Here is a 25,028-nt window from a genome sequence, read left to right on the forward strand (position 1 = left end):
TGACATGTTGGCAAATTAGATCCTAACAGAATTGTTTCTTTATAGCACTGAGACTGTGTTGCAGCCAGGGGAGCCCCAGCACTTTCTCCACCCCGTGTTAAGACTATTAAATCTACCTCCTGAAGGGCTCATCTTCAAAAGAGACACCAACAATTTTCTGCAAGCCAAGCAGGCAAGTGACCAATTCATCAAATGGCCAATCTGCAGACTCGCAGATTTTCTGAATGAACACTTCGCTAATGTCACCAGCTTCTAAGGTTGACAGCAATTTCTATTGGATGGAATGGCTTCATGAGCTTTTAAAGATTTATGTGATGTGGTAGTTGACTGGTTTTCATGTTGTCTTCAAAGAAGCAGTTGAAGGAATTTTCTATTTATCAAAAGCTAAGGATGGTTTATTCTCCCTTTGAATATATTTAACTTATGAATATATTAATGAAGAATATGTTCTTGAATGTAGATTTTTCTTGTGTGTGACTATTATGCCACTCCGTCTATATCTTTCTGTCCCTGATTCTCCACTTCTCTTTTTCTATCTCCTTTCTCATTCCTCAGTTTCTCCTTATGTCTCCCCATCAGTGTCTCCCTTTTTCTCCCACTAAATGTCTCCATCTCTCTGCCCCTTAGTCTCTCGCCATCCCTGTCCTTCTGCACAACCCTTTTTCCCTCTCCCCCTTCTGTCCTTTGGTGCCCCCATCTCTTCCTGTTAGTCCATCCTCTCTGGCTCTGGCTCCCCCTACCTCCACTAGTTTCCTCTTCTTTCTACCCCTTATTCTTCCTTCTCCGATCCTCAGTCTCCCCACCTCTATTTCTCCCCTCTCTACAACTCAGTCTCTCCCCGAAGTAGCAGTGAGCCGGGGCCAAAGACAAATTGACCTTCTTCAATATGTGGCTTTGAAGAAAAATGAAAATCAGTTACTATAACTTCACAACAGTTGTAGAAAACTGTTCTTAAGTGCCTCATCCAAAGGCATCATTGTAAACCTTGTAAATAGTTAAAAAGACCCCAATGTTTGGTAAATTTGGCAAATTGATCATTCGAGGAATTAGCTTAAAGCTGATTAGCTTTAAGCCCATAAAAAGAAACCTGAAGGAGCTTCTGAGTCTGCAAGATCTTATCTACAATCAAGGTTTCTATGACAGCCTTCTCCTAGAAGGTATTTATTTTAATATTTAGGGCAGCGAGACCAATTTCAACTGGATTCTGTGCAAGCCCTCAGCCACTGATTCTTTCCTGAATGGGCCGAGGCTGAGTTATTTCTGTACCATGGTCTACTGCCTTTTATAAATTCAAGAATTAATTCAATCACTCAGACAGGAGTAGAGAAGAGCAGATAGATACCATGGAAAAGAAGCATACTCCAGAATCAGATCTTGGAGCTGGTCCTTAACCTCTATGTGCTTCCATTTGTCTATTTGTAAAAACACAGAAACCTCCCTCATGAGGTTGTTGTAGAGGTTAAATTAGATAATGGTGGTAAAGCACGAACATTGGCACATATGATCACTATGGTATATGCTCACTATGTTTGAAAACTACATCTGAGTCCTGCTGTGTACCAGACACTCTGCAAACACTGTCAACGCTGTCTACGGTAATCCATGGACCTTGTTCTTTATGCTCTGACAATTTATACTGACAGTTTCTTGTTCTTGTCAGGCAAGACAAGGTCTTGCCTTGAGGTCTCTCTGACCAAAGTTAGAGCTCATAACCACTTCTCTTCACTAGTTGCTCCAATTGTCCATCAACATAAATAATGGGCACTTAGCCATTTTTCTGTGTGGGGTGGTCTTTTTAAGTGTTCTTCGATTCTGAGGGATCCCAGGAAGCAACACTCTCACTGGTCTTCTGGGAAATGCTTTCTGACCAGGAAACAGACAAGCTGATGCTTCTAAAACCAGGAGAAATGTCTCTTTAGCTCTCCCAGTTTTGAGCAAGAAGAACTTTGGGGATGCAAAGCAGAGTGAGAGCGAAGCTTGTTATAAAAAGTAAGTCTTTGTCTGAGGATATTTACAAATGTGACCAGAAACCAAAAAGAAACCCTGTTTCAAATCTTGTAACATGACATTTGACAGTACATTACAAATAACAGTATATTTCAATACATCTTCTCAGTCCAAGAGACTCAGAAAGGTAGAATTAAATAAATCAAACTCATAACAGTATAGTTTCAAAGACCATATTTTAGGTTGGTAAAAATCTCTCATTTGAAGAGATCATGCAAACAGGAACACAAGACACAAAATACCAGCTTGTATAGGCACTCCCATTTGCTACATATATTACAGTTTAGCATCATTTTAAAATATAAATCACAATCAGATTGCAACACAAACACCAAGTAAAATGGTATGTTCCCATGCCTTTGCTAGTTTTTACATAAGAGGTGTGACTATAAAAGAACACGACTTTTCAACAAACACAGCAGAACTCACAGATAAAAATGCACACCGTCCCTTTCAAAGTATCACCTTCTGAGGCCACAGACATGTTCTATGTCAGCTGTTGCTGCTCTCAACATATTGTTTTGAGAAAATGTCACCACTCTTGGCAATGTTGTGTGTTTGTGTGTGTGTGTGTGTACTTAACAGGAAAACTTTTGCCTTTTGGAGAAAATGTGTCACAATGATCTGGAACCCCACAGGGTTTTCACTGTAGCTTCCTCACATAACTAGCTATTTGATCTTGGGCACTTTATTTCACCTTTCTGTGCCTCAATTTGCTCCTTTAGCAATACCACCCTCCTCTTGTGGGGTGTCATGGGGCTTAAGTGACATAAACCTGGCACAGCCCTCAGGAAATATAGCTTTCTCCTCCCCTTTTTCTTTTTTTGTTTTTAATGTGCAACCATTAAGAACATTCCTTTTCTGTTTCTTTTGAGAGCAGTTTTTATCGTTATTTTTTTAATAGCCAAAAGGAATTTGGAGTTGAAAACAATGGATGTACAAGCTGCATAATTTCCTATCAACTCTAAGACATGCGTGAGTGAGAAGTAATAAGGCAGAATTTCCAGGGTGTTCCAGACACTGGTTCTGGAGAAAGCTATAAAAGAGGCTCGGAAGAGAGATGTTCTGAGAAGTGGCAGTCACAGTGGAACAGCTGTCATGCCTCTCAAGGTGACCCATGGGACAGGCCAGCATCTATCTGCATGTGCAAGGTCTCTGCACAGTCATACAGCGCCATTCCAGGAAGGCTCCAGAGTTCCATCTAATTTTCCAGTGGAACTCTACCCACATGTCCCTTTGGTTGCCAATTAATTCAAGCCTGAAAGCTTGAATTACAATGAGAGTCTGAGGCTCCCACACTTCCTGCAGAGCAGGAAAAATTATCCAGATTTGATTCTCTTGGAAATATTCAACTTTCTACTCAGAGTACAATCTCTCCACTGACCACCGCCATATGCTGTTCTTCCAATGGTGCCTGAGAACTTTCCAAATTACCCAGCCCTTAAGACTATTCTTTTGACTCCAGAAAGCCCAGGTACCTGGCAGCTCACAGGCCTTCATCCTCCATTTCCTTCAGGGACATCCTAAATGTCACTTTGTTGCATCCCCTTCTAGTCTCCCTTAGGAGCGAATGTGCAGGATTTTCTTGAACGTCTTCTTGAAGTTCTCATTGCACAAAGGGTAAATGAGGGGATTCAGTGTGGAGTTAATGTAGCCCAGCCAGATGGTGAACATGTGTACATGCTCATTGCAACAGCTCTTACAGAAGGCAATAACCATGAAGAAGATGAAGTAAGGAATCCAGCAAAGGATGAAGGCTGCCATGATAAACCCCAATTGTTTGGCAGCCTTCCGTTCTCGGTTCATGTGCAACCCAGACACGCACTGTCTCGAATGTGAGCGGAGCCTCTTCCAAGTGAACTTGATGTAATCCAGGCCTGTGTTAGACCCACCTCTCGGTTTGCCTTTCCCAGATGCTGGCTCTGGGGGGGTGTCTAAGTCTGTCTGGGAGAAGGATGGGCTGTCACCCAGGATCTGATCCTCTGGCATCTCGTTGGCCTCACGCATGTTCAGGCCCTGCTCACCCATCTCAAGCTGGCTCTGGCTCTGGTTGATGGCTACGTAGCCCCTGTCATTCCCCTCTGCCTCAGTGTGCATCTGCACAGTGTTAAGTGGGAAGCAGTGGAGGTTGTCTACTTCTCCAACCTCCTCTTGGCTGAAAACAGCTGGGGACTTCATCTCCTTTGGGTCTTCAGATGGTAGCTTCAAGACAGATCCACCACCAGCATCTTTTGGCTTCCTTTTCAGAACCTCCCAGGGAGACTCCTCTGATTTCTTAGCATCCACCTTGGGATTCTCTGGCTTCAGCTTAACGTCAGAGAAGGAAGGGAGGGATCCGTTGATGAGATCTCGGTGCTGACAGTGCTGCCGTACAGCCTTGTAGATCTTGGTGTAGAACCATAGCATGAGCAAGGTGGGCAGGTAGAAGTTGATGATGGCGGTCATGATCTTGAACCAGGTGACATCATAGAAGTCTGTCTCACACTTGTCCTCCTGGCGATTCCAGGTCTGTGACACGAAGTGATGCCAGCCCCAAATGGGAATAACCCACAGGAAGGACAGAAACCAGGCCCCCAAGATGGTGGCTGATGCTCGGGTCTTGGTACGATACCTCAAGTATCTGAGGGGCTGCTGGACCGAGCGATAGCGATCAATGCACAAGATGAAGACACTGAAAATGGATGCTGTGCTGGCCACGTAGTCCATGGAAAGCCAAAAGAGGCAGAGAGGCCGGCCCAGGGGCCACTTGGACGTGAAGAGGTAGAGGATGTTCATGGGCATGACAACAGCTCCCACAATCAGGTCTGCCACCGAGAGGCTGACGATGTACAGGTTCCCCACAGTGTGTAGCTTCCGCTCGCTCCGCACAGCATACAGGACCAGCAGGTTGAGCGCCACTGTGACCAAGGAGATGGTGCTCAGGACTACCACCAGGGGCATCAGTTGGGGACTGGCTATGGTGGTCTTGTTCCCCTCACACATCTTGTCTTCTAAGTCGGAGGAGGAATTGAGACAGGTCATTGGCACAAGAGCAGCCTACGGCTATGGCTCATTCCCTGGGAGGAAAGACACAAGGATTAAGGTCAGAGCCTTGGTGATCACTAGCGTCACTTAGAACTATCACACTGGGGGCTGGCCCTGTGACCAAGTGGTTAAGTTCGCATGCTCTGCTTTGGTGGCCCAGGGTATCCCTTGTTCGGATCCTGAGCGTGGACATTGCACCGCTCATCAGGCCATGCTGAGGCGGCATCCCACATGCCACAACTAGAAGGACCCACAGCTAAAAATATACAACTATGTACTGGGGGGCTTTGGGGAGAAGAATTAAAAAAACCAAAAAAGATTGGCAACGGTTGTTAGCTCAGGTGCCAATCTTTAAAAAAAGGCACCATCACATTGATCAAACTGGGGCTGTATCTGTCAGGGGCGGTAGACACTCCTGGTTTCCTACAGCCCGTGTTCCCTTCTTTCTTAGTCATTCATTCAATGGCTATTTATTGCATTCCTGGCATTGTTCTAGGAATGTGTTAGGAATAGAGCAGTGAACAAAACAGACAACATCTCTGCCACCATAGAGCTTACATTCTCGTGAGGGAAATGGGCAAAAACAAGGTAAAGTTTGTCTAAGCCCCATGTTGCATGTATTCTGGGAAGGTGGCTGCATCATGATTGCTCCAAGATGAACTTCGTGCTCTTGCTCTTCCCTGCCACTGGCTCGCCCAGGAGTGGGCAGGAGACACGACTGTGGCCAAGAAAGTAGATGGGGAAGTCTCATGGCCAAGGTGTGGTTCGGAAAGTTCTTTCTCTATAACAAATGAGCAAAAAAAGGAAAAGCATTGTTTCCCACTTGCCCCCTTCTTCCTGACAGGAAGTGATGCTTGGGGCTATGGCAGTCATCTTGGGGCCATCAGGGAAATGCCAAGAAAACCACTGAGACGCCAACCTTGAGCCAGCCCTGTTATCACTGAGCTGCTGAACCGACCTGGGAATCTTCTTCCTGCAGACTGGTTATTATGGGAAATAATTAAACATTTTCTTTGCTGAAGTCACTGTTGTGGGAGTTTTTTTCTCACAGCTGCAACCACCCCTAACTGACATGTGGGAGGTTACAAGGGTGCACAAAGCATGAAATAAATCTAGTATATCGCTTAGATGAATGTTTTTCAAATGGGAAGGGGGTTGTGTTATTTGAGAAAACATATTTATTTATTTTTTTTCCTGAGGAAGATTCTCCCTGAGCTAACATCTGTTGCAAATCTTCTTCCTTTTTTGCTTGAAGAAGATTAGCCCTAAGCTAACATCTGTGCCAGTCTTCCTCTACTTTCGATGTGGATCACTGCCACAGCATGGCTGATGAGTGGTGTACGTCCATGCCCAGGATCCAAACTCGCAAACCCAGGCCACCAAAGTAGAGTGCGCTGATCTTAACCACTACGCTACAGGGCTTGCTTTTTATTGATTATTTCACTTTAATATTTAAAAAGAATTTTTTTCATTACATAAACTATGCAAAGTAATCTGTAACAAAACCTTCTTTGCTAGTGAGCTTATACTGAAAAGAGGCTGTATCCTGCTATTGGTGATCTCAGCTGGGATGGGAGGTAGAAGTAGGTATTAAAGCTTCCAGAAGGGGTTGTCAGATTTTGATAGTCATCAAAAAGTGGTATGAATTTAAAGAAAACTGAGAAACACTAACAGAGAGTGTAACTCTCTCTCATAATTTAGTAAGTGTATTTTTACATTAAGACAAAGCCAGATAAATTCTTAACTAGAAGGCCAAATTCATATGATTTTTTTGAGATAAAAATCAAGACCCCAAGGCACCTGGTCCTTGCAGAAGGAAGCCCTTGAGTTAGTTTGTTGAAAACGCACCACTTGGGTAGCACTGATTTTGCCCCAGCTCTGCCACTAATTTTCTGAGTGATCTTTCCACCTTGCGTTTTCTCTTGGGTCAAAGTTGAAAGATGGGGTAGGAGGTCTCTAAGGCTTTTCCAGGTCTCTTTTTTTTTGAGGAAGATTAGCCCTGAGCTAACTGCTGCCAATCCTCCTCTTTTTGCTGAGGAAGACTGGCCCTGAGCTAACATATATGCCCATCTTCCTCTATGTGGGATGGCTACCACAGCATGGCTTGCCAAGTCCGCACCCGGGATCTGAACCAGCGAACCCCGGGCCACCGAAGCAGAACATGCGAACTTAACCACTGCGCCACCGGGCTGGCCCCTAGATCTCTTTTTTTTAAAGTCTTGTTTTAGGTGTTTTTTTCCATGTTCTCCTCCAGCTTTGAACTGCCACAGTCAGAGCAGCCCTCTGACTTCTCCTCTGGTGACCCAGTCCTGCCTTCTGCTCCCGTCGCTCTCTGCTGTCAGCCTCAGGGGCCTGATCCACTCCCCACCATCCACCTCAGCCATCACCTCTGTGAGGACAACCCCCAAACCGACAGCTTCAGCCTGTCTCTTCCTCCAATCCTACATCCAATACCCCACAACTTGCAGTGTCACCTTCAGCCCTGAAAAGCCCAAACCCCCTGGAATTTCCGCAGTTACATCAAGAAGGAGGAAAGAAAGCTAAGGCAGTATCATCTCAGGGATTCTTATTTTTTATTGTTTTGGTTGGGAGGAAGCAGTTCCCTAAAACACACCCGTAGCTTGGCATTCTCAAGGCAGTGCCAGTCTCTCTCTCCTATAGAAGTGTCTCGTTTCTCTCTTTTCCCCACTGCCTTTGAGGAAATCTCTCTCTTTTCTCCTTTGTCTCTTTGCCTCATTGCTTACAGATGGGGATCAATAATTTTGTTTTCATTGTGAATATACTATTTATCATTCCACAATTACAGTTGACAGCAAATTATTTGTCTTTATATAAAAATCTATATATTTTTCCTTTGTGGTTAAAAAAGAAAAGCTGTTCTGATTGAATTGAGGCCACTGAACTGAAAATTAGTTTCCCATATTAAGTGTTTAGAGGTGAAATCTACTGATGTCTGCAACTTACTTTGAAATGAATCAAAAAATAAGTTGGATAGAAGAACGGATAAATGAATTGAGATACAGTAAAGCAAAAAGAGCAAAACATTAATTTACAACCTAGACGGTGGGCATATGGGTATTGACCGTACAATGCTTCCAACTTTCCTATTTCATTGATAGTTTCCGTAAGAAAATGTTGGTGAAAATTACTATAGCCTAAGTTTACCTTCCGTGCCTATGGCCGTAAGCTCGGTTCTTTATCACATTTTCTCCTTCATAGCTTGAACATGTTATTTTGTGTAAAGATAAAAGCAAAAGGTCCACAGAATATTTGTCAAATGAATGAGTGAGACACAAGTGAGGGTGTTCTGAAGAATCTCAGCTCAGAACTTACTCATTCAACTCATATTTACTGGTGAAACCTTCCTTTTCAGCTCAGTGATCTGTGTTGGGAGCAAGAAAATCCACTTTTGTCCTCAGAAGCCACAGGATTCAGAAGAAGCATCCTGGGAAAGGCACCAGCACCTGTGCTGCATGCACATGGCCCCTGGCACCTGCCTCCTGGAAGGAGGCCTGAGGGAGAGCTGTGACCCGGCCCTGAGCCCGCAAGAAGCAGGCCACATGGGGGAGGACGGCCAAGAGGCAGCAGTAGCCGCCACCAAAGCATCTCCTTCACGCCCCACTCAGGACCAGCAGCATAATTTGTGGGGCCCAGAGCAAAAGGAAAAAATGTTAAGTTATTACGAATTTCCAGATGGTGACAGCAGAACACTAAGCCAAGTGCAGGGCCCTCCTGAGCACAGAGCCCAGGTGGCTCAGGATGCCGGCCCTGGTCCCTCTGCGTCTCACCCAATCTCTCCGCAGGCCCTGCTCAGTGCGATGATAACTCATGTGAGGCCCTTTCTCCTCCCTCGGGATCTGCGTTTTGAAAAACAGATCCATGAATGGTTTTCCCTCTTTAAATGCCAAAGGAAAGTCAGGCGCACTGGCAGAGTGTGGGAGGTATCTGGGGACACGGATCCTCCCTTCACCTCACGTTATGCGGGAGGTCATGCCCCCCAGGCTACTCAGCCCCACGGGGCTCTCTAGGGTCAAGGCCAAGCCAACAGAGATGGTGCTGAGGAGACAGTGTGCTCTGGGGAGAATGGAAGCTAGCAGCCAGCGGACCTTGGGACAGGGCATCCCGGGAAGAAAGGCAGGTTCTTTACAGCACTGGGTCCCTAGAGAAGCGGGGACGCAGGAAGAGAGGTCTCACCAGGGCTCTTGCTTGCTGGGCTGGGTGGAGCTTGGGTAAACAGCCAGGACTCCAATTACCCCACCTGTAAAGTAGGGAAAATATTATTACCTCCCTCCCGGGCTGTGGGGAGGACCAGCTGAGACAGGGGTACGAAAGCTCTGCTAACCCTGGGGGACTTGGTAACAAGCAGAAGTGGACCCTTTTTCTTTAAGAGCCTCGTGTAGAGCAAGCCATCATTTTTGAATTAAGGCAATGGCTCCATTCCAAAACCATTAGCTGCAGCGGGACTTTTCCTAGAGAGACAATCATCTAATCCAGTCAGGTCCTGTGCCAGCAAATGAACAGACAAAGTCAGGTTCCTGCACATCCTAGGACGGTGACAGGAGCAGCCACGACAGGACTGAGCCGAGCCCTGGGCTCTTCCTCCATGGGAGGCCCTGCTCTCCAGAAGCGCTGTGTTCCTCCGAAACTTCTCGGAAGCCCCAAACGGCGTCAAGCGAACAAGCAATTACCGGTAATTTATACGGGAAAAATAGTTTAGCCTTCCCCCACCCAAAAAATAACTCATCACAATAAATGGAGATAAAGCCCAGATGCTCCCACGGCTCGGAGCTGGCGGCCTGATGCGGAGCCGCCCATGCGCGCGCCGGTTCCTACAACAGCTCACTGCAAGACTGATGCTGCACACTGTTTTCGCTTTTCCCGTAAAAATGAAAATCTTCTTCAGATTTCTTTTGGTTAGCGAAAACAGGTACTAACATAGGTCTTTCATAAAAGCGAAGTGGCATATAAAGAACTTTCAGATAGCGGGGGGAAAGCTGTATCCCTTATTAAATGCCCACCACAAGCCCACAGGGAGGTCTTCCAATGATCCCCCAGGTAGAAATGAAGAAGCAGTCAGCTCAGGCTCAGAAGGGGGAAGCAACTTACCCCAGGTCACACGGCTAGGAAGCAGATGGTGAAGCCAAGAATCAAACCTAGGTCTATCTAACTCAGAGTTTCTCAGCCTTTGTCCTATTGACGTTCTGAGCTGGATAATTCTTTGTTGCAAAGGGCTGTCCTGTACATTGTTGGATGTTTAGCAGCATCCCTGGCCTCTACTCACTGGATGCCAGTACCACCCTCCCCGCATTCCCAGGGACAACCAAAAATATCTCTATACATTGCCAGTGGGGTCAAGATGATCCTTAGTTGAGAACCACTGATCTAACTGAAGAATATGCACCTGAACTGCCAAAGAATGCAGCTTTCAGCTCAAGGTAAGGAAGAACTTTCTAAAAATAGATGTTATCTAACAATGCAATGAATTACCTGGAGAGATAGTAAGCTCCCTGTCATGGGAGGTACGCAACAAGAGGTGGCCTGGATCTGATTCCAAATTAGAAATACTCCTGCTTTCCCAATGACAATTATTTACCTAAGAAAAACTTGCAGACACTGGTTTTAGATAACAGACACCAATGGGCAGGGATCTCTGCTGACAGCCAGGGAGGGGAGGCAAGAGGAACTGGAGGGTTTGGAGAGATGCTATATACCAAATGCTGCTCTCAGTGGCCTCACCCTCTCCACTCTCCCTCCCATTTCAGCAACGCTGGTCCACAGGAGGCTTGGAGCTCATTTGGCTGGCAAAATAGAACAGCAGTTAAGAACCCGGGCTTTGTAAAGCAGTAAACTGTGCTCTAACCCTGTTTCTGCCTTATTAGCTGGGCGAGATCTCTCACCTCACCAAGTCTCAGTTTCACTCACCTTTGAAATGTGGACAAAGCATCTCATACAGTGCCTGACATACAGGAAGTGTTCAATTACCAGCAGCTATTATTTTCTTCCATTTCTTGGTGAGTGACGCCATGATCCCACAGCCAGCCCAGGCTGGATCAGAGCAATCATCCTTGACCTCTCCTTGTTTTCCACTGTGGCAGAAATTGCTAATTGTCTTCCAATATCAGTTCTCCTCTATTTTGCAACAGACTTCTGCTTTTTAGCTGAGTACACGGCTGCCTGGAATAGAGACGCCTGGAATAGAGACTACATTTCCTAGGCTCCCTGGTAGCTGGTGACTATGTCATCATGTGACTAAGTTCCAATGAAAATGTAATTTGCAACTTCCAGAAAGCAGCCCTAAAGGGAGGATGTGTTCTTTTCTTTGGCCCTTCTTTCTTCTGGGTAGCTGGAATGTTGATAGGATGTATAGAGTTTAAGCAACAGTCTTGGCACCAAGAGGAAGCCACAAAATGAGGAAGGTAAAGCAGCAACCTGGCAGGAATTGAGGTCTCTGATGACCATGCAGCTGCCATACCAGCCAGGACTCTCCACCTCCGGGTTAGCTTAGGTTTTTTATCACACATAGCCAAACTGAATCCTAACTGATACACTGCCCCTGACTTCAAGGAGTTTGTCAATTAGAATGAGAAGAAAACAAAAGATAAACAAAGAGGATTAAAAAATTGAATTAAAAATTCTGTACAGCTGGGACGAGTGTGATGATTGAGGTAAGCTCAAAGCAGGTGGCAGGAGAGAGGAGGGAGGAACAGCCGCTCCCAGGGTAGAGTGCGGATGTCAGAAAGGACATCAGAGAAGCCTCGACGTGTGAGTTGGGCCTTGAAGGATGAGTAGAAGTTGACTGGGAGGAAGGGAGAGGAATTTAAGGATGAGTAAAAGAAAGAATAAAAGCACAGAGCTGCGTTCGAAGAATTGGGAGGGAATCACTGGAAGTAACTGGAGCGCAGAATGACAAGTCTGGAAAGGCACGTTGGGGCCAAGATGTAACACGGCTCGTTCACACCTCTATGCCTTGGCCTGCGCTGTTTCCTCTGCCCAGAGCACCCTTTTGTCTTGAAGCTCTTCGCTGCTCCTCCTTCTGTGTGCCCACAACACTTCTAACACTCCCCTTGCCATCACTTATCTTAGCATTCTTGTTTGGCTGATTCTCCCCAACTAACCAGGGAGCACCTCTAAGGCATGGCGTGTGTCCACAATTTCTGTTTCTGAAGTGCGACGCCCGTGACCACCTTGACGGCAGGGCCCACACCTTTACACTCGCTGCCATTCTCCTGTGCTGGGACCAGGCTGGCGCACGATAGATGCTTAACAGAAGTTTACTGGATGACCTCTGAAAAAATGAGACACACATGGATAAAGAACAGCAGAACACACAGCAAGAGGGACCTAAATGCAGAAGGTGTGGGCATATTTTTCAAAAAGATGTTTAAACCAACAGAAATTTGAGAAAAGACTTATTCTATTGATGAATATTGATACATTTCAGCTAACTTTTCTACTTTTTCCTGGAAACTTTATTGTTAGACATTTCTTTCATGGTAATCCAAAACATGAATAAAGATTTACGTACAAAGATGCTTACTGCAACATTTATATACGATAGGAAATAAAAGGAAATAGTCTAACATTTGGGAACTAAATGTTTTATGGGATAGCTACAGAAGAGAATATCATGCAGTCATCGATAATCACATTTATGGAGTGCCAGTAATGATATGAGAAAATGTTTATCAGGAAATTAAATTTACAACAGACATTGTTTGTACAGGATGATGTCAATTCTGTTAACAGGCTTAGAGCGAGAGTGAATTTCTATTATCTTATATTAACAGTGGTTTCCTCTGGGTAGTGGATGATGATCAAGAAAGATAAAGATTTATCTTTTGTATTTCCCAAAATTTCAACAATGAGAATGCCTTAGTTTTATAATAGGCAAAACAAGAACTAGCTGCACTCATTTTAAAAAACAAAATAAAACAGACTTATTCCATCAAAAAAATGTTTAAAAAAGAAATGTCTTCCACATTCTTGGCACACCTTTTATTTTCTACAGTAAAAAGTGAAAGTTTGGGATTTCTTTCTTGCTATATTCTGAACTGCCTCTCCCACCACTCCCCGTTCCAAACTGCTCCACCGTCTGCCTCATTTGTATTGGATGGTTATTCCCGTCAAGTAAGTCAGAACATTGATGTCTTTGCTCTAATTCCGAAGAAAGAGGCGCCATGCATAAGGGTGCCCCAAGGATTGTGTATTGTCATTGAGTCTGGCCAGGGCATAATTTCCATAAAACATCCAGGTTTATCAGTGCCATTGGCAGCGGTGCAGAGAGCAGATTGCAAATAGCAAAATCCCATTATGAGTGCAGTACTGTAGGAATGTGGCTGACTTAGAATCTAGGGCAGGGCTGGGTTAACAGTCAGCCTCTGGGTAGGGGACCTTGTGGGCAGAGAGTGGCCCCGAAGCTTCTTCTGGGGGTGGAGGTACACATTCCAAAGTCTACAGAGTCAGAGAGGAAAAATTAATAAGAACAGGGGGCCGTGTGTAGAACAAGGTGTGATGGGGACTGGGGCAAGCTGACAAGTATATTCTCTGTCCAAAGAGGACAGCTGCCACTCAGATGCCACCAACTGCTGCAAGTCCAGATCTGCCTATTTTTTAAATGAACCACAAAAACTGGATTTTTACATGAAATCTTTTAGTTTTTAAATGTTGTTAATTATTCAACTGTTTCATTTGTTTTCTTGAACACTTGAACACAGGTCAAGCAGAACCAATTTTGGGGACATGACCTGTGAGCCCTGAGCTGCAAATGTCAAGCTAGTTCACAGGGGGATCCAGAGTACGGAAGATGAGGTAACGACCCCAGAGCGGACGACTTTTAGAGTATTTGCCCAGCTCACAACAAGCCTCTTTCTCTGAGACACAGCATCCACCTAGGGGTGGGCCCTGGCAGCCATAGTTAAACTGTGTAACGCCCACCCCGGGGCACCTGTGACTGGACCAGAGGTCGTCATCCGCCCCCAAATGGGCCCATCAGCCCAATTCTCTCTTCTGGAAAGCTGGAGCTGGGGTTGTGCTTTCAAGACAGTCTGTTGGTCTCCTGAACTGAAGTGATGGGAAGGTGGGGGCTGAAGAAGCCACCGAGGGGCAGCGTTGCTCATCTCCAGGCATGCCGAAGTGGAGGAAGGGAGAGGGGGAGGCAGCAGACAAATGTGATGATTTACACGCTGCAACAGCTGATGTCCATGTGCAAAAAAGATGGATTTAGACCTTTCTCTCACACCATACACAAAAATTAACTCACAGGTGACAATGGTACTGAATGTAAGAGCTAAACCTCTTAAAACTCTTAGAAGAAATCATACAAAAAAAGCTTTGTGACCTTGAGTTAGGCAAAGATTTCTTAGATATGACACCAAAGGCACAGCCAAGAAAGGAAAAAAATTGCTAAATTGGACTTCAAAATTAAAAACCTTTTGAGCTTCAAAAGGCACCACTGAGAAAGTGAAGAGCTATGGAATGGGAAAAATATCTCTATATGATATATCTGATACACCATATATCTAATGTATCCAGAATAGATGAAGAACGCTTCCAACTCAATAAGGAGAGGACAAAGAATCCAATTTAAAAATGAACAAAGAATTTGAATAGACATTTCACTAAAGAAGATACAGGAATGGCTCCTAAGCTCATGAAAAGATGCTCAACATCATTAGTCATCAGGGAAATGCAATCCAAATGACAAGGAGGTACCACTTCACACCCACTAGGATGAGCATAATTTAAAAAGAGAGATAATAATAAGTGTTGAAGAGGATGTGGAGAAATGAGAACCCTCATATACTGCTGGCGGGAATGCAAAATGGTGCAGCCATGGTGGAAAAGTCTGGCAGTTCCTCAAACAATTAAACATAGTTACCACATGACTCAGAGATTTCACATCTAGATATATAGTTCAAGAGAACTGAAAATATATGTCCACACGAAATTGGTATGTGAATGTTCACAGCATTATTCATAATAGCCAAAAAGAGGAAACAACCCAATGTTCATCAACTGGTGAGTGGATAATCAAAATATGGGATATCCAGGCAATCGAATATTATTTGTCAGTAAGAAAGTACCAACATCTGCTATAACATGAATCACGCTAAGTGAAAGAAGCCAGACACAAAAGGCAACACATTGTCTGATTCCATTCATATGAAATGTCCAGAATAGACAACTCCACACAAACAGAAGACAGATTGGTGGCTGTCTGGGCCTGGGGGTGGGGATGGGAAAGGGTCTTTTGGGAGTGATGACAATGTTCTAAAATTGGATTCTGACAATGATTGTACAACTCTGTAAATTTGCTAACAATAATTGAATTGCATGATTCACTTAAAATGGGTGAATTTCATGGTATGTAAATTATACCTCAATAAAGTTTTTTAGAAAAGAATTCCATGGCCTAAGAAAGAGGCTGCCTGGGTTTCCAGATCTCTCTGTTTTCAAAACCTACTTCTGTATATACCAGTGTTGCTCCCCAAAATACCTACCAGGCACTAGGATTAAAAAAATAAAAATAAAGAAGTGTTAGACAAACAAGGATGAAACTAGGGTGAGTCCCAAACAGCCACTCGTGTTGGGCCACAAACTTCACTCTGAGTTTCCCAGGAGCCAGAGCAAAGAGGGAAACAGGATCAATTACAAGAGTCTAGTGTCACTTAGTTGCTTAGCAGAAGGACAACTCTAGCTGGTACTAAGTTTTAGATAAAATGTATCTCATGGTTTCTTGTAAAAGGGGCACAGTGAGATGTTACACACAAATTCTTAGTTATTTATCAGAAGCGGAAGTACAGAAATGACTTAGCCACATAACCCTCTCCTCCTGCACCTCTACCATCTTCTTTCACTTTATAATTTGCCTTACGAGTTTGGGAGGTTGGACTCGTTTGATTGTTTGTCTGCTTCTTCTATCTCCTACCCCTGGTGTGACAGGCTGGGATTTTAAAAATTAGGCACAGAAAAGGGAAGCTGAAGGATAATTATCACTAAATGGCAACGAAAAGAAATATAAAAAGCCCCGTTCCATGACCTCTCACGCTCGGGCCTTGAAAAGCAATGAAGGAAAAGAAAAGCAGCATTTCAAAGACTTTCTACGAACCAGCATCGGGCTGGGAGGTGGCCGGTGCTGCCTCATTTAATCCTCACAGTGATGCCGACTTCACAATAAAGGAACCCTTTTTGCCCTCATTTTAAAGAGGTGGAAACAGAGGCTTCTGGAACAAAGAGGGCTTCGTGTGCTGCACTAAGATCCAAGGGCCACTGAAGAGCAAGTTTCTTAAAGGCCCAAGTGACCCCCACCTTCTAAGACATTTGAATGAGCTTCAGAGCTCTCCTCCTCCCACCCTCCCTGCCCCCCTTCTCCCTATGGTGAGAAACAGGTAAGTCAATAAAGACTTCAAATAAAGGTTTCACGGAATTGGAAGCACAAACATCCGTGCTAACAGTAGACAAGGACAGTGCACACAACACGAGGCCCAGCGCACACACGTATCATTTCGGGATACGATGAATACTATTTTCTTTTGGTTCCAAATTCCTGGAGATTAAGCCTTAAGAAAGGAATTTTCAAAGACTAAAGTTATCCAGGCCATTCTCTTCCTGAGGAAAAAAAAATTATTTATGATATTGAGGTAAATAAAAGAGCTGGCAGAAGAGAAAGGAGAGGTAGATGCGATGTTTACAAGAGGGAGCTCCTAGGTAATTAGGAGTTTCTTTAATGTCTCCGAATCCTTCAGTCAAGTGACGCTGTGGCTGGCTGTGCCCCGGCCACACCTGGGGCTCCGCTGCGCCACCTGCTGGTCAAGCCCTCCCACTGGTTCTGAGGCCAGACGTCTCTAAACCGGGGTCTGGGTGAGTGTCAATGTATGTGTAGGGACCTAAGTGTGACGGATGCATGGGGACATGGGTGAGTGTGAATCAGCCTGGCTGCTGGTTCTGTTCTGCTCTCCATGGACTCCTTCATTCACCGATCTATCCATTCGTTCTCCCTTCCTTCCATCAGTCCATTCCATCCATCCAAAAAATCTTTATTGAGAGATGCTCTTTGTCAGTTACAGGTGTTCTGATAGGAGGAGGACAGACACGATCCCTGCCCTCATGGAGCTTGCAGCCTACACCAGTGTTCTCAACGTTGGCTGCCTGGGGAGCTTTTAAAACCTACTGAGATTTCTGTTTCTGGGAAGATGAAGCACAGATGCCTTTCCTCCTTCTTCGGCTAAGTACAATTAAATACCCTGGACACTATATTTAAAGCAAACAGAAGATGACTCTGAAAGGTGGAGAGGCAAAGACAGCCCAGCTGGAACCCCAGGACCCGCAGAACAGCACAGCGCTGAGTTCCCCAGGCTTTCATTTGGCCACATGTATCTGAGAGTCTGCGATGAAGAAGCTGGCAACTCAGAAAAGCCAGGGGGCACAGACAAAAAAAAAACCCCCAACAAATGCCTGCTGTGTCTAGCCAGGAAAGGGGCAGTCTAGCAAAACAGAAAACTTCTAGACAATATCTGCCCTACTGCAGCCAGACACCATAGAAAACACTGGAGCCCTGTTTCCGTCCTAGCCAGCAAAGGCTGAGTGGGGAGCCAAGTTGCCACCTCTGTCAGGCTGCAACAAGGCACCCCAAGCCCCCTGCCAGGGTGGTGTCCCTGCAGCCCCCAGCAGGGAGCTGGGACTTTCATCCCCATCCGATGGAGGGAAGCCCTGCACCCAACCTGCAGCCCCGATTGTCAGTGGGGGCCATGAGGGGAGCAGTAAGAGGCACATCCATCCCTCCCAGCCAGGGAGGGATCCCTGGAGGCCATGTGGGGGCCAGAGCTCCCCGCCTGCTCATCTGCAATGGAGACCCCCGCCCTCCAGGTGCCACAGAAGCTGAGCGGGGCGTCTGCACTTCCACGCCCACCTGGAAGTGCTGAGGTGGTGCAGGCTCTCCCCACTGCCTCCTGCTTCCCTGCAGCAGCAGCAGCGTCACAGATGGCCAGACACAACAGAAGCCCCAAAGAGGACCCAGGGTCCTGTAACATGATACCTAAAACGTCCACATTTCAGTGGAAAATCACCTATCAAAAATGGGAAGGTTTCTAACCGAATTTTTTAAAAGCAGTCAATAGATACGAATGCCAAGACGACAGAGACGTTAGGATTACCTGACAAAGATTTTAAAGTAGTCATCATAAATATGCTTCAACGTGCAGATGTGAACACACTTGAAACAAATGAAAACAGAGAACGTCTCAGGAAAGAAACAGAAGACGAGAAGCAGCAGAAAATGGAAATTCTAGAACCGAAAAATCCAATAACTGAAAAGAGCTCAGGGTATGGCTCAACAGTAGGATGGAGGGGACAGAAGAACGGGTCAGTGAACTGGAGGGCAGAAGACAGAAATTACCCAGTACGAACACCAGAGGGAAACAGACCGAAACGGAAAATGAACAGAGTCCCAGGGACCTGTCAGATTATAACAAAAGAGCAAACCATCGTGTCATCATAATCTTGGAAGCTGATGAGAAAGAGGGTGGGGATGAAAAAGTCCTTGAAGCAACAATGGCTGAAAACTTCCTAAAATTGGCAAGAGACGTAAATATAGAGCGCTAATCTGAGACTCTCCCGGAGGTAAGCAGAAGGATCGAAAACAAGTGTGAGTCACCATTCGTTAATGCCACATCTCTGTACCATTTAGAGCCACTTCAGAGACCACCTAAAATGTGATAAACACTATTTTAAATCTCATCATACAATTATTTGGCTCTTAAATGCCTTTAAGGAAAAGCTCAAACTCCTTAGGCTGCTGGCATGACATTTCCTTCATGTCTGGCCCACTACAGTCCAGTAAAAATGAAGTCACGGTCCCCAAACACCCCAGGTTCTCTCAGCCTTTGGGGCTCTGCACATGTTATTTCCTACTCCAGGAAAAGGATGTGCCTTGAGGGTTGGGACCTCATTTTTGTTTGCTATTGTCTCCTTCTGGGCCTATTTCATGGCTTGCCTGGAACAAAGTGAGAAGGATAAAAAAGAGAAAGGGGGGGTTGATAAAGAATATGGGAAGAAAAGAGGAAGGAAGGGAGGGAGGCAAGGAAAGAGGGAAGGAAGAGTGGAGGAAGGAAGATATTGATGAACTTCTGTTCACCTTACAAAACCCACTTTAAAAGTTCCTTTCTCTTTGAAGCTTTCCTGTATCCTTTAGTCACATCTAAACATTCCTTCCTCTGGGTTCCCACAGTGTTGTTTCCATATCTCTATTAAGGCATTTAATTCTCTGTCTTCTACTGAACGAATAAATGAACGAATGAAGGAATTCAGGTATCCTTCACTTAGACTTTGATCCTTACAAGGGCAGGGACAATATGATATTCGCCTATAACCGTAGCACCTAGCCCGGTGGTTCTCAACCTTGGCTGCACATTGGTATCACACAGGGAGCTTTAAAAATAACACCAATGCCTGGGTCCCACTTTTGGCCATGATTCTGATTTAATTGGTCTGGAGTGTGGTCTGGGTCTCAGGATTTTTGAAAATTCTCCAGATGCAGCCAAGGTTGTGAACCATTATCCTAACCCAAAGCTGAGTGGTAGGAGGAGCTCAATAAATGAGGAATGAATGAATGAACAAATTCCACCTTTAACTTATCACAGTCCTGACCCACGTGACCATTTTCAGGGTTTCATGTTTGCCAATTCACAAACCTATTCAGGAAGTATTAATTAAGCAATAGCGCGATACCAGGTGTTATGCTCAGCCAAGCTCCTGGAGATGGAAACACAAGTAAGACTCGCCCTTCTCCCCCTTGTTCCAACGTGCCTAGAGGAAGCCGGGGCTGTGTCCTAGTTCATCCGAGAACTTTCTGTCCTGCAGGTGAACTGGCCAGTCCCAACAGCAATCATCTCCCTAGCGACTGACAGCAAACATTACCTTCTGGCTTCTTCCTTGAGCAAATGTAAGGACAGACTCTATTCACGCCCAGAGAGAAAGTTCCTAGAGGGTGGGTGTGAGTCAAGAGACCAAGAAGAAAGTGGTCCCGTCTGGATCTCTCCAATCACTGCAGAAGAGAAGGCGAGTCTCAGCAGGCAGACTAAAGCCCCGAGCTGCTCAAGTAAACCTCCTGCGAGGTGTGTGTTTGCACAAAGAAAACCCAAGACCTCGGGATAGGATTAAGACCTTAATCATCCAGAGAAAGGGGACTCCCTTCCCGCTGCTGTCCCCTCGTACTTAGGCCTGCTTTAAGATTTGCATTACGCATTACTGAAGAGCAGAGACGATGACCATTTGTGCCACGGCTGCTCTGGTGCAGACTTGGATAATATCTCCTCTCAGCTGTTCTCACAGCTCCCTAACTGACCGTCTGCATCCTGGCCGTGGCCGCTTCAGCCCATTCCACACACAGAAGCTAGATACTCTTTCTAATGCCACAAATCCAATCCCCTCTTTCTCCTATCTGAAACTCTTTAATGGTTTGCCATTGCTGTCAGGACATAACAGCATCCATAGAATAACCCCCCATGTATAATACAAACATAACCCAAATAAAACAGGGCTGTCTTGCGTCTGATCTAACCACAGTATCACATTCAGAAGAAATTCAAGTTAAACATCCAGAAAGAAAAAAGTTGGAAAATAACTTAAATCTTTACTGAAGACTCTCAAAGAGGCAAAAAAAAAAAAAAAAAAAAAAAAAAATCCTAAAGAACCTCTCCCTCATCTATCACCCCACAGTGCCACTTCCTGTGTCAGCAGCTCACCGTCACATCTCCCTTCCCCCTCTAAAAACATGAGCTTGCATTGGCTCCCACATTATGACCTCTTTCTTTCTCTCACTCACTCTCCAAGCTTCCTGACCTATCGAAGGGCACCATGCATCTCTCAGAAATGCACCTAGCTTCCCCAGTGCCTTCTCTTCTTCATTCCTGACTCCAATCAGTACAACAGAAGCCCAAGAGATAAACATTCAAAAACAGGTTCTACTCTGTTTGCATGGTAAAACCTTTGACCCTGTCATACAAGAGCCTTTTCCATCTGCACTCCACATCAGGTGCAGCCTCATCCTCTGATGCTCCACTTTCCCCACGAGGCCCAGCTCTTTCACAGCCTCCTACCTTTGCAAATGCTGTTCCCTCTGCCAGGGATGCCTTCTCTTCCTCTCAGCCTGGCGAGACATTCAATTAATTATTTACAATCAGCTCTGATGTCACTTCCTTTAAGGCTTTTCTTAATTCCACCAGACAGGGTTCATTTGCTTCCTTCTCCAGGGTTTTCCTGAACTTTGTACAGACATCTATTCTAAACTGTGTCAAGCTGGGTTGTAATCCCTTAATTATTGACCAAACTTTTTCATCAGACTGCGGGTGTCACATTTAAGTCTGAGTCATCTCTGTGTCCTCAGCTCCAAGAACCAGGGAGGTGCTCAATAAGCAGGCACTGAATGTTTCAGAAACATGCTCCAGCTATGAGTGCTGCAGGAAAGCATTTACCTGCGCTCTCCTCTCTGCTCACAAGTTGGGGATGCCTGGGAGCCTGTGTCACATCGGAGCTTGAGAGAGGCACCTGGCACTCGCCTGGCTGTGCCTGCATACCCTCCCTCATGATGCCCTCCAAAGGGTGGTCTGTCCCTCTCTCTGAGTCCAATCAGGCCTGGTTCTCACCAAGTCACAAAAGGAGTTAAAAGCAGCAACTAAGCGTGAAAATAAAATAAAGGCATTGAGACTTGAAAGGAAGAAGTAAACCTATCTGTGTTGGCAGATGACATGATTTTGTACGTAGAAAATCCTAAGGAATCTACAAGAAAACTATTAGAGCTCATAACTGAGCTCAGGGGACCCAGGTCCTCAGTTTGGGATTGGAGGGGCCCCCTCTGTCGCCTGGATCCACCCTTCCCATGGCATTTCTCAGCACACCATCCTTTCCATGCTTTTGGCACCAGCACATGAGCGTCCTGTTCAACCCGCTCTCCCCTCTGCCCCGAGCCTGTCACCGCCTCGGTCTGCAATGCTTCTCTCCCACCAGCACCTGAGCTCTTAAGTCGGGAAATAAGAGCTACATTTATTAAGGCCAAGAGTTGGACATGCGTCATCTCATTTAATCCTCACTGAAACCCCCTGAGGTAGGAACTATTCTTATTACCCAGGTTTGTCAGATGAGACTGTCCCCATCCTTTGCCCAAGCTCACACAGCTTTCTGGCCCAGATGGGCTTTGAAGCAAGGGCTGCCTGACTCCAACATCCAAATTCATCACCTAAAAGTTGGGAAGACAACAGAGGTGCAGTTCCAATGCCAGTTCCCCTGGCTGGATGCATCTCCTCTCTCCCCAACCAGAACTCCAAGCTGGTGAAGTTACCAATCCCTCCTGCTGGCACTCAGCGCTGACTCTGTGCTGTGGTCATTCATGCAGAGCTTTGCTCTCCCCTGTTGGGCTGCAAGTTCCTTGGGAACAGGAGCCATGTCTTAATCAGCTTTGGAGCCTCAGGTGCTGGCACAGCTTAGCACGCACTAGGTTCTGACAAAGATTCTTTGCTTGACCACACCTTAGTCAGGCTCCTGAATGTTCTCCTAGGCCATCTGTGCCCTTCCTTGTAAAATCTGGGTTCAGGAAGAACCCTGCCGGGTCAGCCTCACCAGAACCCCGCCCTGACACCTGCTCAGGCTCCTCATCAGCACCAGCCCCCAGGTGCGTGATCACCCTGGCCTGGCTTTGGCAAGAATCCTCTGAGGTCAGTTTAGCCAGAACCTTCCTTTCCCCTGATGTTTCTTTTCAGTCATTTTCCATCCACTGACTCCAGCCCTGCTCCTTGGCTATAAATTCCACTTGTCCGTGCCATATTCAGACCTGAGCCCCATCTCTCTCCCCGACTCTAGAATCCCATTGCTGTGGTCCCTAACCCTACAACGAATGTCCTGAATAAAGGCGGCCTGAACATCTTCAAGAAGCATCATTGACTACTTTTGTCTTTAACGGTACACAGCTCGCAGAGCTTCGGCAAGGATGAAATGAGATGGTCGGGGAACAATGTCCTAAGGAGCACACTTGTCTGTTCCCTTTGGCGAGCACAAGAGAGCAGCCACCACTTGTAGGTGGGGGTGAGGATGATGAGGCTGGAACATATTGTGGGTCGGGGGAGGGCTGTCTCCTTCCTCACTGACAGCTCCCCATACAGAGGGGCTATCCTAGAGAGAAGAGCTGCACTCCTCACGGCACGGGATTTGTGCACTCATCTTTGTTTACTGTGCATCTGGCCCATGGTGGGTGCTTAGAAAATATCTGTTGAATAAATTTGCTGTGTGACTTTGAGCTCTTCTCTCAACTTCTCTGGGCCTCTTCCATGAAACAAGGGGGTTGCAATAGATCAGAGGCTTTCAAACTTTTCCTGTCTTTTCTTGGTATTGCAGCTACTGGTTCATGTAAAAAATTGTATCAAACCGATAAAAGCAGGTTGCTCTGGTTGGAGTGGAGAAGTGGGAGACCCAGAGCCCCATGTGCTTGGCTCTTCCCTCTCTCTTTGCCCCAGACTCCCCCGAAGACCCTCACAGCACAGTGTGATAATAAAGCAGAACGAACCCTAAAAGTCCTTATAGGTCAAAAATTCAGATTTCTCTTTAAGGAACATCTGCATTTTAAGAGCATGGCTCTGAAAAGGGGAAATTCTTTCTGACACATGTGGACAACTATGTCGAGTGTCCAACATGCTTACCGGTGGGATGTGAAGTACCTTGATCAGAAGTGGGAGCTTGTCCTTCAGACAGAGGGTGAACACTTCCCAGTGGCTTGAAACTGCAGTGGATACAGAGAACCACTTGCTCTGCCTTCATAGGTACATGAGTTGGCTCCGGCCACACAGCATGTCGCCAGTCAGAAACTCAGACCACTGTTGCTTCTGGGCGGCCTGTCATCTTTTTCCTAAATGGGCACCTGCTTCAATCCTACTTTTCTCCACGGATTTTTTTCCCTCTTCCCATTTTCCAGAACTCACTAAAACCTCCACTGGTTATAAGCAATTTAAACAGTGCAGTGAACTTGGAGGAAGTTGAACAAATGGATGGGTGATAGGCAAATAGCTTCAGATTTCAGTATTTTAGTCAAATTTGCACACAACACCTGGAATTTACAATCACATGGGAACCACTTAGCTTCTTAGGAAAGCAATCATGGAAGCCAGAGAATGGAAATGGAAAATAATCATAGTTTTCATAAATGTCTGCCAAGAGAACTTTCCTGATCAAGATTATTGGGTAATTTTAAAAAGACACTGATATACCCATATTCACAGCAGCATGATTCACAATAGCCAAGGGTAGAAGCGACTCAAGTGTCTAACAATGGCTGAATGAATAAGCAAAATGTGGTATATCCATACAACGGACTATTAGCCTTAAAAGGGAAGGAAATCTTGACACATGCCACAACATGAATGAACTTTGAAGACATTACGTTAAGTGAAATGAGCCAGTCACAAGAAGACAAATACTTGATTCCACTCACACACAGAGGAGTCAAGTTCACAGAGACAGAAAGAGAGGTGGTTGCCAGGGACTGGGGGGGGGGGGGGGGGAGGAGTTCAATGGGGATGTTCAATGGGGATGTTCAATGGGGGTGGAGTTTCAGTTTTGCAAGATGAAAAAAGTCCTGGAGATGGATGGTGGCAATGGTGCACAACAATGCGAATGTACTTGAATGCCACTGAACTGTACAGCTAAAAAATGGTGAAAATAGTAAACTTCATGTTATGCCTATTTTACCACAATTATAAGTAAATAAGAAACCAAGCAGCTGCTTACAGCACGCTAGGCTGAGGGGGCCTCACAGGACAGGATTTATTGGTTGGAGGGGATCTTTAGAAGTAACCTTCCTGGGAATTCAGGGTAGATTGAAGGGAAGTGTCTTCTAGGAGCTGCCAGTGCATTGACTGAATTGTTACATATTAAATTAAATTTTCTTACGAACTCATATCCCGCGCCCAGATACTTCAGGGAGTGGCAACTCTAGGCACTCATGGGACTTGCTTTGT

At 45.6% G+C, this 25,028-nt stretch overlaps 2 protein-coding genes across 17 annotated transcripts in view; both read right to left on the reverse strand.

The window, feature by feature from the left end:
* ATG7 (autophagy related 7) overlaps positions 1–25,028 on the reverse strand; it is a 350,405-nt gene that overhangs the window by 267,939 nt on the left and 57,438 nt on the right. The gene's annotated exons all lie outside the window — the stretch shown is intronic.
* The window catches only part of HRH1 (histamine receptor H1), a 97,603-nt gene continuing 74,643 nt past the window's right edge, over positions 2,069–25,028 (reverse strand). For 4 of the 15 annotated variants that reach the window (XM_070574747.1, XM_070574748.1, XM_070574746.1 and 1 more), the window contains 2 exons: positions 9,226–9,289; positions 2,069–5,063 (listed from right to left, as the gene is read on the reverse strand). In XM_070574747.1, coding sequence (XP_070430848.1) covers positions 3,568–5,028 — 1,461 coding nt within the window. In that variant the 5' untranslated portion in view covers positions 5,029–5,063; positions 9,226–9,289 and the 3' untranslated portion in view covers positions 2,069–3,567. Of the gene's footprint in view, positions 5,064–9,137; positions 9,290–10,624; positions 10,830–10,953; positions 12,317–25,028 lie in introns of those variants that run through there. The other 11 variants (XM_070574750.1, XM_070574749.1, XM_070574756.1 and 8 more) reach the window with 7 other exon arrangements.

The sequence above is a fragment of the Equus przewalskii genome, chromosome 15 (assembly GCF_037783145.1).
Source record: "Equus przewalskii isolate Varuska chromosome 15, EquPr2, whole genome shotgun sequence".
Classification (NCBI taxonomy): domain Eukaryota; kingdom Metazoa; phylum Chordata; class Mammalia; order Perissodactyla; family Equidae; genus Equus; species Equus przewalskii.